The following is a 12,745-nucleotide window of genomic DNA, read 5'->3' on the forward strand; positions in this document are numbered from 1 at the left end:
CAAATATAATATAATATTTATTATATATTTGGTTTTAATGTTAAAATATTATAATAGAGAGTCACAGCCCTATCCTTCACCGGAGCGGAAACATGGAAGTGGAGTTCTGGCTCTCTGAGCCTGGAGTCTCCACCTCTGGGGCCCTGATTAGAGAGCAGAGAGCTCTGGAGACGGGAACAGGGAGGACAGAAGAGGAGAGGAGAGGAGAGGAGAGGAGAGGGAGAGAGGGGAGGAGAGAAAAAGAGGAGAGGAAAGAGGAAAAAGGGGATAAAAACAGGAGAGGAGGGGAGGGGAGAGGGAGAGAGCAAGAAGGGGAGCGATATAGGGTGGCATGAAGGGGGGGAGTGAGAGAGAGGGGCGGGGGCAGTAAACGAGTGAGAGAGAGAGGTGGGGGTAGAGGACGAGTGCAAAAAACACACACAAGCAGCAAAGACCAGATAAACTACCCGAGTGAGGGGAAGTGAAGAATTACTGAAAAATGAGCAGTGACCGTGTAGTGTGTGATGTGAAGTGTGTGTGTGTGGTTGTTTGTGTTTGTGTGTGCGCGTGTGTGTATACAGTTCTTGGAGCTTGTGGGATGATCCTGCCCAAATCCCTATGCCTCTGGGGAAAAGATCAAGCTTAATTAAAATCTGAACGCCAACAATTTAGCAGCGCCCTTATCTGAGGATGAAAGGCTTCCACCTTCTGATTCAGGCCTCTGATTCCACACACACACACACACACACACACACACACACACACACACACACACACACACACACACACACACACACACACACACACACACACACAGAGACACACACACACACAGAGACACACACAGAGACACACACCTCTTTTGCATTGCCCTGGAGATGTGCTCTGTTTTTCACGCATAATGTGGAATAAAGAACAGCAAAGAGAGTGTGGAGTTCCAGAGGAGAGAAGAGGATAGATAGAAGATGAAAGGAGAGGAGACCAGCGGAGGGCAAGATGGAGGGGAGGAGCGCAGGACCATCAGGGTGTTTAGAAGGGCAACAGGGAGCCAGTCAATAAAACAATTAGTCCGAGCATCCAGCAAACCACGCTGCCTCAATGCCAGCTTAAGTAGGGCACGCTAATGACCCAAAGGAAAGGTAAAAATGAATGTGTGTGTACGTGTGTGTGTGTTATTGTTTTATGATGCACCTCAGCTGTTTGTGTGCTGCAATGATTTGTTCCCCAGTCCCAAAATCAGGTCTGACCACACACACACACACACACACACACACACACAAACACATCTGCATTACTGCACATACTGACCAGTCTGCAAACACACACACACACACACTCTCTTCCACCTTCAGTCAGACAGACAAGATTCTTTATTAGATGATGCATTCCACACTGGAGCGCACACACACACACACTCACACACACACACTACTGCATACAGAGCTATATCTGCAGCTTGACAATCCGCACGCACACACACACACACACACACTACTGCATACAGAGATATATCTGCAGCTTGACAATCTGCACGCACACACACACACACACACACACACTACTGCATACAGAGCTATATCTGCAGCTTGACAATCCGCACGCACACACACAAACACGTCTAAACTCACCTCCACCAGCTGCATGAGATTCTCGAAGAACTCCTCCTCGTCGATGCTGAGCTTGCCGTTGTGGTAGATGATGCGGTAGTGCTCCACCTTGCCGTCGCAGCTGACGCAGAGCGTGTAGTCGCCGGGGTAGTTGGTGCTCTCACGCACCAGGTACAGCCCCGTCTCCGGAGGGTACAGCAGTCGCTCCGCCTGCTCCCGAGAGATCTTCCCGTGGAACCATCTGGAAGCAGTGGAGAGAGGGAGAGAGAGAGGGAGGGAGAGAGGGAGGGAGGTGAGCATGGGGATACCATTTGGATGAGCCCACAGCCAGCCCTGCGATCGGGACCAGCACCACAAAGACACCCCAGGAACTTCAGCGCCACGGCTCTTTAGGTTAGGGTATCAATCCAATATCAAGCGCGCAAGCTCCTCTGATATCCCCAAGCCCCACTCTCATGGAAAGCACTTCAACTATATCTATAGGAAGATACAAAATCACTGACCAACTAGAAGACATCAAGACATGAGAAGTATAAATTTGCTGTTCCTCATCTACACACACACACACACACACACACACACACACACACACACACACAAACACACAGCTGTTCCTCATCCTCTCACTGTTCCACTGTATATAATAGTGTAGTTACAATGTAACACGGACGGTTACACCATCTGTGCAGATCCGAGCAGTGAACCAAAGGCCTTACTGGTTGGACACGAGCTGCATCAGGACCACCAGCATCACTGTTGGTTCCATACAGTACACACACTATCAGGAAACTCTACCCATTACAACTCATTGTTTGGCATCACTGTTGGTTCCATACAGTACACACACTATCAGGAAACTCTACCCATTACAACTCATTGTTTGCCATCACTGTTTTGGTCACTGGTAGAGAGCTCCAATGAAGAAGCTTGCATTTGAATGGAATACTAATCTACTCATTCTCCACCTTCTCTTTGGCAGTCTGGGGCTGACATTATTACTGTGCCATAAAAACCCCACGATGCCTAAAGAGACTTTACCCGTTACAGAATGCACAAATCAAATAAAAAAAAAAAAAAGGCAAAAAAAGCTGCAACCTGTTCCTTCACACACAGACACATCAAACACCAATGCTTCTTAAGGAACCTTGGCAGCCTCTTGCCCCTGCGCACACCTACAAACAGAAACACACACGCCAACAGATCAAAGACATATATCAGTGCATCAGCTCAGAGACCTGCTCCTAAACACACATACACACACACACACACACACACACACACAAGCACGTACACTCACACACAGAGCTACGGGTCTTCAAGGAGGCTAGAGCAGTTACTTGGCCCTGTACAAACACACATGCACTCGAGGCTGCGTAGTGTCTTAGAGGAAACATGAGCAGCTACCTGGTCCTATATAAACACACACACACACACACACTGCTCTGTGTCTTGAAGGCTTCTTGAGCCGCTAGCTGGCCCTGTGGTAGGATCAACAGGACGTGTTGAGAGGCTCTGAGGGAAGGGGAGGAACCTTGCTGAGCAGCAGCGCAATAACAGGAAGGCATTCGACCCGGCGGGAACAAGCACAATACACAACAATGACACACACACACACACACACACACACACACACACTACACAGAAAATACAGTTAATACAGAAACAGGATTGAGACTACTTGACCCTTCAATGGTGGTGCAGATTAAAATAACTCCTCCCCCTGTTAAGGCAGGACCATACCAAGTGATAGATACTAGACTTGCAAGATACCTTAATCTGGTCTAGCCAAAACAGCGACAGAGACAGTCACAGATAGAAAAAGAGACAGACAGACACAGAGAGAGCGAGAGAGAAAGAGAGACAGACACAGAGAGAGAAAGAAAGAGAGAGCGACAGACAGGCACAGAGAAGGAGACTCAATCAGGTCTCGACTCAATCAGCAGCAGTGGTGGTGGCATTGTGAGGGGAGGGTGTCTAATGATGTAGGCTGTTAGCTGTTAGCAGGCAGGCCAGTCCGTGCGTAAACATGAGGGTGGGAGCAGAGGCAGCGAGACCCAGCTCAGAGGCTGAGGCAGAGGCAGCGAGACCCAGCTCAGAGGCTGAGGGAGAGGTAGCGAGACCCAGCTCAGAGGCTGAGGGAGAGGTAGCGAGACCCAGCTCAGAGGCTGAGGGAGGGAGAGAGAGAGAGAGAGAGAGAGAGAGAGAGAGAGAGAGAGAGAGAGAGAGAGAGAGAGAGAGAGAGAGAGAGACACGTCCAGGCTAAAGCTGCTTAGTGTGGATTGAGATGATTAGATCAGCGGAGAGGGACACTTCTCTCGCTCGCTCTCTCTCCCTCCCTCGCTCTCTCTGTCGGCAGCCGTTCCCAACCTCACACTTAATCTGACAGCGCAGTGTCATCTGAGACACAAACACTCTGGAACAACAAACGCAAGCGCGCACACACACACACACACACACACACACACACACCCACACACACACACACACACACACCCACACACACACAGCCAGAGGGAGGGAGCAAGGAGAGGGAAGGGTTTCTGTGTCCATGTGTTTTCACCTTCTCCCTACATGACTATGGTCCTGTGTTTCAAAGAGGGAGGGAGGGGGAGAGAAATCAAGAGAGAGAGAAATCAAGAGAGCTTTAGAGAGGGAGAGCACAGACAAAACAGAGTGAGGTTATTGAGGTTATTTAAAATGCGCACAAAGCATGAACAATGTGAGATGAGGGGAGGGAGAGAAAGAGAGAGAGAGAGACAGGGATAGAGTGAGAGAGAGAGAGAGACTAGAGAGGCAATTATAGAGATGGGTGAAGAGAGACTGATATATAAAGAGAAGGCTGTAGAAATGGAGGCACTGGGAGCAGAAGGATAGAGTGACAGAGCAAGACTGAGGGCAGGGGTCCTTTGAGACAGGACTAGAGAGTGTGCAACACACACACACACACACACACACACGCGAAGAGAGAAGCTCAACTCCTCCTGTTCCCCTGCAGAGAGGGATGGACAGGAAAAGACAACAGACAGCAGAGGACAGACACACCGAGAGATGCACACACCCTTATTCTCATATACAGGAGCAAACACAACAAACAAGGCTGACTGCAGTCAGTTTTTTATTGCACGAACAACTCACAGCAACACACACGTGTTATATATATGGAGGCGACCAGGACACACTACACACGCACACGCACACGCCTGAGGTCGCCGTGAATTCTTGCTCTGCTTTTTTCCCATCCCGGGACGTCCTTCCTCCAGGACCCCTCAGGAGCAGTGGGCAGCTTCTCAGTGCCCAGGGACCAAGTGAACCGTCCATCTCGGTCAGGGACGGACAGGATTGTTCTGTTCTTTTTGCATGTTTTTCTGTCAGGGTTCTTAGTGGAGGAAACCCCTTGTGAACACGGGGAGAACATGCAAACTCCACACAGAAAGGCCCGGGAGATAGCCCACCTGAGCACTGAAGGTCTGGGGAGGACCTGCCCCCCAGAGCCAACAGCGCCCCATGCGGGAATCGAACCCATGACCTTCTTGCTGTGAGGCGGCAGTGCAAGCACCTGAGCCACAGAGAAGCACACACCCTTATTCTCATATACAGGAGCAAAGCACAGATGTCCAGACAGGTGGAAGTCACAGACAGACAGAGGGAAAGCAGACACAAGCACAACAGACAGTACAAAGACTGATGGGAACTAGATATAAGGGACAGATAAGCCAAGATGAATGTGAGTACCAATCTCAGTGGACTGAGGTGCAGCTCAGGGTTTATCCAGCAGGGGGCAGGCTGGGGCTCTCAGTGAGCAGGCAACAAGATGCTTCAGCAACACATTACACAACAGTACAGCAGGAAGCAGTCTCCGCTCCGACAACTGCGCGCACACACACACACACACACACACACACACACACACACACAGTGACTTTAACAACTTTGGTTTCTAACTTCTAACACAGACAAACAAAGAAGCACATATTCTCTCAACCACCTCCATCCTCTCCCTCACCAACACGGCTATAAATACAAAACACACGCTCCCTCACACACTCAGGTGTGCGCTCACACAAACACACACACTTCCTCCTACAAAAAGACACCCCATCATCACTGGCCTGGCTCCTTGAGAAGCTAAATACTCCACATCATAAGGCTCTGTCTAACTCAATATGTGTGTGTGTGTGTGTGTGTGTGTGTGTGTGTGTGTGTGTGTGTGTGTGTGTGTGTGTGAGAGAGAGTATGTTTTTGAGAGATTGTGTGTGTGTGTGTGTGTGTGTGTGTGAGTGTGTTTTTTTAAGAGTGTGTTTTTTGAGAGAGTGTGTGTGTGTGTATGTGTGTGTGTAAGAGTGTGTGTCCCTAAAGCTACCTAAGATAGTTTAATCTTAGCCTGGTGTTCTGGGGCAGGTTTTGTTTGATGATTTGCTTCCATAATGGCTCTTGCTCGTACATGCACTCTCACTCTCTCACACACACACACACACACACACACACAGGGCAGTCCACAAGGGAACAGACGCGGTGCTGAACAGGACAGAATTATGCAAAGTGATGAGACGGTGAGGGGGTGGACACTCTCCTTCAAAGAGGCCGACTTCAACCTGATGTACTGCTCACTGACCACATCTCATTAACAGTGCAGATGGAGAGAATATATATGAGAGAGAGAGAGAGAGAGTGACTAGAAGAGAGAAGAGAAGGGAGGAGTAAGACAGGTGCAGCTGGACTGTGTTCTGTGTACCGATCCTTCATTGTGATGATGATTGTGTAGCACCATCACAGTGTGTGTGTGTGTGTGTGTGTGTTTGAAGAAAAAGGGGGTCTACTCACGGCATGAGACTGAGTTTGCCCCCTGACTTGACGCCCTCCCTCTTCTGTACGTAGTTGGCGGGGATGGTGCCCTCTCTGCCCACCTGGTTCTTGGCTTTGTACCAGTTTGGGTCCTGGAGGGTGATAACAATACAAGACTCAGTACAATCTCATAAAAAGGCTTTTTTTTTTTAAAGAAATAGTTCAGCAATTGCTACTAACTGTGAGCAAGAAATAAACAGCAATGTAATGTTGAAATTCACATGATGAGTAATTATTATTATAATTATTATTATTCCATTAATTCAGTGTCCTTACCTGTTCTATACTCAACACAAGTCATTTAATGATGAATACAACTTTCAATCAGACAGTCTTGCCTGTCATGCTACAGGATTAGTGATTGCAGTACCAACTAAATCATTATAACCATTGTATTTAGCCAAGTAAAACAAATCAGTGACAATCTGCAACACACTGTACAAACACCACCTCACTTTTGGGCTACTGTAGTGTCTATCAGGTTCCTACACACCTTGGTGACACCAATGATGGTGAGCACATCTCCTTTGAAGAAGGGCAGGTCCTGACCTGTAGTGCCCTGGAAGTTATATTTGGCCACACACTCTGTGTTGGACGGCCAGGCTGCCTGTGGGGGGTAGGAGGGAGAGATGGGCATGATGGGTAATGTAGTCCATGTTTCAGTGTGACAGAACCTGCCCTACTAGTAAGGCGAGAATGGGCTGGGCTGATTACACTTACGGGGAAAAAAACACAACCATTAAAAAAATGTGGCCAAGTCTGTGTTTTACAAGTGTGTGGGCAAATAGCATACACGTGTCTGAAACCTCAAGCTTCTGGGAAACAACCGACGGCAGCCAACTTCTCCAAAACAGACTGTTATCTGAGGAAAGGTCATGACAGTGCGTGTGTGTGTGTGTGTGTGTGTGTGTGTGCGTGCGTGACGAGGCCGTTTCATATTTGATACATTTTATGTTTTGCCCAAAGACAGCTGTTGAAACACAGAGCGAGCTTTCCAGTGTGTGTGTGTGTGTGTGTGTGTGTGTGTGTGTGTGTGTGTGTGTGAGAGAGAGAGAGCTTTCCAGACAGCAGCAGGTGTTGTTTGGAACAGAGCAAAAACAGAGAGAGAGAGAAAGAAAGAAAGAAAGAAAGAAAGAGAGAGAGATAGAGGTACAGAGAGAGAGAGAGAGAGAGAGAGAGAGAGAGAGAGAGAGAGAGTGAGTGTGTGTGTCAACACACATCTATATCAGAGAAGCACACAGGCAGACAAATGGGTTGGTGCCATGTAGCCATTTAATCCTCTTTCATCATAAAAGGAGGGAGCCGAGAACAAACGCTCCCATCTCACCACGCCTGTGTGTGTGTGTGTGTGCGCGGTTACTCTTTTTGCAAGACCATTTAAGAGAGGCAGGGGTGAAGATGTTGTCTTGTGCTGTGTCTGGGAGGATGTGTGTGTGTGTCTGGGAGGATGCAAGATGCAGAATTAATGCATCAGCGCTAAGCCGTGAACAAAAACTTCCTCAGGAAACAACATGGGCAATTAATGCACACACAGAGTGCCTCTGTGAGTGTGTGTGTGTCTGTATGTCAGAATTTTTCACATTGTATGTATGAGTATGAGTGTGTGAATGAGTGAGTGAGTGTGTGTATATGGGTGAGTGTGTGTGTGTATATGGGTGAGTGAGTTACCTGGATCCCAGACATGGTGAGGGTGTGGGGTAGAGGGTCCTCTCTCAGACGTCACAGGTGAGCCGGTACCATCAGAGCTGTAGGAGAGAGACAGAGTCAGGGATATGACTGACTGACTGACTGACACACACACACACACACACACACACACACAGTTCAGTATGATGCAATATTCATGGTCAGGGCAGGAAAGATGATGTGAACTGAAGACCTAATAATGCGCGCACACACAGATATGGAGAGGTCACCTTTTGAGTAGAGAGAGTGTGTGAGCCACTATTCTTTATTCCACCAGAGATTTAAGCATGGATATATTGTCAATATCCTGAGAGAGAGCGAGAGAGAATGAGAGAGAGTGAGAGAGAGAGAAATGGAGAGCGAGAAAGGGAGAGAGACAGAGAGAGAGAGAGAGAGAGAGAGAGAGAGAGGTCGATAAAGGGTCAGCAGGTGATTCTACAGCCTTTACTCAAGCTTGGCCCGAGGCATGCTGGGAGCTGAGGCGGGCCCACCTGTGCTGTGTGTAAATTGAGCAGGCAGCACTCTTGCTTGCTTGATCACCGTGCAGAACAGGAAGTGAAACACAGTGCCGGGAGAGAGGGAGGAAGTGGCTGACAGAGATTTTCCGATGGCAGGGAGGGTGGGAGGAGTGTGTGTGTGCTGGGGGGGGTGGGGGGTGGTCAGATGTTGCTTTACATGATACTACGGATGACCGTATGGAGGACTACACACAAACAAACAGCTGCAATTACAGTGAACATAAACACCACACATACAGCAGTGTCACACACACACACACACACACACACACACACACACACACACACACACACACACACACACACACACACACACACACACACACACACACACACACACACACACACACACACACACACACACACACACACACACACACACACACACGCCTCAGGCTGTGGCTGCTGCTGCTCCTGCCTGGCTGCTGTATCCTGCAGAAACAGGAAGCTGCCTAATTGCAGACTGGAGCACATCAGAGGACAGACAGACAAATATAGCCCTGCTCCATCAGCCAATCAGCACGCAGCTCCCTCCTCCACTTTCCGGCAGAGCACACCTCTTCTCCAGGGGAACGATTGCAGAGAAAATGTGAAGTGTGTCGACGGGTAAACAGGGCCTATGAGAGAACTCGTGTGTTTAAAACCCAAATATGTCCTACTGCGTCTACACGCCCCACCAGCCTCTCCTGTGGCCTCCTGTGCCATGACGGGTTTTCATACTTCTTCAGTGGCAGAACTGAAAGTGAATCACTCCTCTGGGGAACCAGCGGAACGACCGGTGGACTTTACGTCCTCACTGTGCGACCGGTGGACTTTACGTCCTCACTGTGCGACCGGTGGACTTTACGTCCTCACTGTGCGACCATTGGACTTTACGTCCTCACTGTGCGACCGGTGGACTTTACGTCCTCACTGTGCGACCATTGGACTATACGTCCTCTCTGTATGTGATCAATGCGTCAGCTCCACTGGGAAGAGTGTTTAAGCTCAAATAAACAAGCAGCTGATCTCCAGCAGTCTGCAGATGTCAGGAATGACATGTCAACGTGTGTGTGTATGTGTGTGCGTGTGTGTGTGTGTAAATAATATTGTTTCTCTAATATGAGTTTTAAAGTTCACATAACCTTCTAAGTCTTATTTTAATGTCTGCAGGCATTGTGTAGCAGGCCTGGTAGGTATGATTGGTTTGGGGGGGGTGGTGGGGGGGCATTATTGTTCATGTTCGTCATTCATGTTGACGTCTCTGAACATGTCCACATGATGCTTAGGAGAGAAGGGGGTAGGGAGGAATGGAGGGCACTGTTTTAGCACACACACTGTGGACACAGCAGTGTTCTAAAGGCCCACGGTGTGCGTGTGTGTGCGTGTGTGTGTGTGCGTGGGGGGGTATCAGAGGGAAGGACCTAAGGCATCCTATTGGGGACAGACAAAGATCAGCCTTGCTAAGAGCAGCTTAGCGTAAGACCACACACAAACACACACACACACAACCAGTATGCCTCCAGCAACCAGAACCCAGTTAATTTAATCAAAAGTGCTCAGACATACATTCTGCCTCCATCAACAGGAACTCAGTTAATTTAATTGAAAGCACACACATGTAGACACAAACACAGTCACACCACAAAAACCAATGCACACACGCACACACACCCACACACCCACACACACACACCTGCTGCTGCTACACCCATCCACTGTCAGTAGTAGCAGGATATATGGCTGACTGGAGGTCTACTACATCAGCATTCAGATGTCACCTTCTGTCTTCCTCTTCTTCCTCATCCCTCTGTTTCTCTCTCTCCCTCTCGCTGTGATGCCTGTCTTCCGAACAGCTTGCTGCCATGGCAACTCTTACTAAATGCACACCAATGAACACCTCTGCCCCTCTCAAAATGACAGATATGGGAGCCTCTCTCTCACACACACACACACACACACACCCCAAGCCCTCACAAAAGCACTTCAGCAGGAAGGACAGCACCCCAGCACAGTGCTTCAAGGAGACAGTGAAATGGCCCACCTAGCACAGAGGATAATGTAGTCTGGCACTGTTCTCTCTCTCTCTCTTATTTTAATGACAGCTGCTAGGGTGGGGAACAGCAGGGAGGGTCACTATACTGAAACAAGCTCACACACAAGGTTTCTACTAACTAAAAACATACTGAATCCGACATCATAAAAAAACAAACGTAGGAAAACACAATGTTATTGTAATAATAATAATGAAAGAGGACCAATTATGCTCATTTTCAATGTTCATAATTTAATTTTTGGGGTCTACTAGAATAGATTTACATGCTTCGATGCTACAAAAACACATTATTTTTCTATTACTGTAGATCTCTATTCAACCGCTGCCTGAAACGCTCTGTTAGAGCTCCTTTGCTTTAAAGCTGCCCCTCCTGATGAGACCAGTGCACTCTGATTGGTCAGCTAGGTGGGCAATAAGGATTGTGTTACAAGATTGCATCATCTTGTAACAAAGGAAAAGGACTGGAATTCCAATGAGGTGTTTTGGGCAGCTGAGAAAAGTGGTTTATGTGGCAAGAGTTAGTCCCTCTGGCGTGTACTTTGGGCTTCATAACTCTGCACACTATTTACATACACAAAAACCTATACAACACACTAAAGGAAAGAGAAAAACTGGAAAAGCATAACATGCCCTCTTTAATAATGTTAATGTTATCATCATTCACATTTAGCTTACGTTTTGGGAGGCTGTGATACTGTTCCTGCAGAATGCCTTCACAGGCCTAGCTACACAAGCCATGAGCTGCCAGTGTACAGTTATTCTGTAAAAATATGATTATCATTATTAAGACATATGATTAAAGATATTATTATCCTTAACCATTTATGTTTACCTCCTGCATACGAGAGCCACATATTCATAAAAATCACAGCCCGTGTAGGGAGGGTAGAGGGGAAGGAGAGAATCCATTTATGTGCCCAATCACTTCATAAGAAGTCACACACGCATCAGCACTCTTATCAAAAGCAAATAAAACATGGTTTACACAGGGTAATACATGGCTTGGCTTGTTTCCTCAGTGTGTGTGAGTGTGTGTGTCTGCATGTGTGTGTGTGTGTGTGTGTCCACCACAGGTGTGTAAGCCTGGATGCGTATGCCTGAAGCCAGAATGTGGCACACACACTCATTAGCTGGGCGGCTGTCAACAGAGGCAGTGAGTGTGAGATTAGAATAAACCAGAGCATCTGGTGCAGAGACCACAGGTAACACCAACACACACACACACACCATTTATAATCTCTATCCCTCTCTGTGTACGTGCAAGTGTGTGTGTGTAGCATTCTAGAATGGTCTCCAGATGTGCAGCACTCACAGCTGGGGTATCGGCTGTTTTATGTCAGAGAAGTTAGTGAGGAGGAGGCGCGCACACACACACACACACACACACACACACACACACACACACACACACACACACACACACACACACACACACACACACACACACACACACACACACACACACACACACACACACGAGGGAGAGATAACGAAACATGTCAGATATAAATAGTAACAGTAGTAGTACTTCTGTTTGTCCATCATCCAGGCCCACTGATCATATCCTCATTCTGTATGACATCATCCCAGTGCTAGGAATCAACAGAGCAAACTGCCATTACGGCATCAGAGCCGACATATGCTCTTTAATGCGCACACTTACTTACCCTATTACACACACAAACACTAATCTTAGCTTTTAGACACGGTTTGAACTAAGTTTTAGCAGTAGCTGTTCATGGGCTTTGGCCATCATACTGTTAGCAGGAGTTGGACAGCTGGCCATACCACTGCTACTAGGAGTGGGTGAACGCTGGTCATGTTAACAGTTCTAGATGGCGCAGCATGTGTGTGTCTGTCTGTGAGTGTGTTTCTGTGTGTATGTGTCTGTGAGTGTGTGTCTGTGAGTGTGTTTCTCTGTGTGTGTCTGTCTGTGTGTGTCTGTCTGTGTGTGTGTCTGTGTGTGTGTCTGTGTCTGTGTCTGTGTGTGTGTCTGTGTGTCTGTGTCTGTGTGTGTGTCTGTGTGTGTGTGTCTGTGTGTGTGTGTCTGTGTGTGTGTGTCTGTGTGTGTGTGTCTG

General features: G+C 47.9%; 1 protein-coding gene across 1 annotated transcript in view; it reads right to left on the reverse strand.

Moving 5' to 3' along the window:
• Positions 1–12,745, reverse strand: part of LOC105888634 (C-terminal Src kinase) — a 43,890-nt gene that overhangs the window by 8,764 nt on the left and 22,381 nt on the right. The window contains exons 2-5 of the mRNA XM_012814373.3: positions 8,097–8,173; positions 6,922–7,035; positions 6,408–6,520; positions 1,608–1,827 (exon numbers count right to left, since the gene is read on the reverse strand). Of these exons, the coding sequence (XP_012669827.2) occupies positions 1,608–1,827; positions 6,408–6,520; positions 6,922–7,035; positions 8,097–8,111 (462 nt within the window). The 5' untranslated portion in view covers positions 8,112–8,173. The remainder of the gene's footprint in view (positions 1–1,607; positions 1,828–6,407; positions 6,521–6,921; positions 7,036–8,096; positions 8,174–12,745) is intronic.

Source organism: Clupea harengus, chromosome 6 (genome assembly GCF_900700415.2).
Source record: "Clupea harengus chromosome 6, Ch_v2.0.2, whole genome shotgun sequence".
Lineage (NCBI taxonomy): Eukaryota > Metazoa > Chordata > Actinopteri > Clupeiformes > Clupeidae > Clupea > Clupea harengus.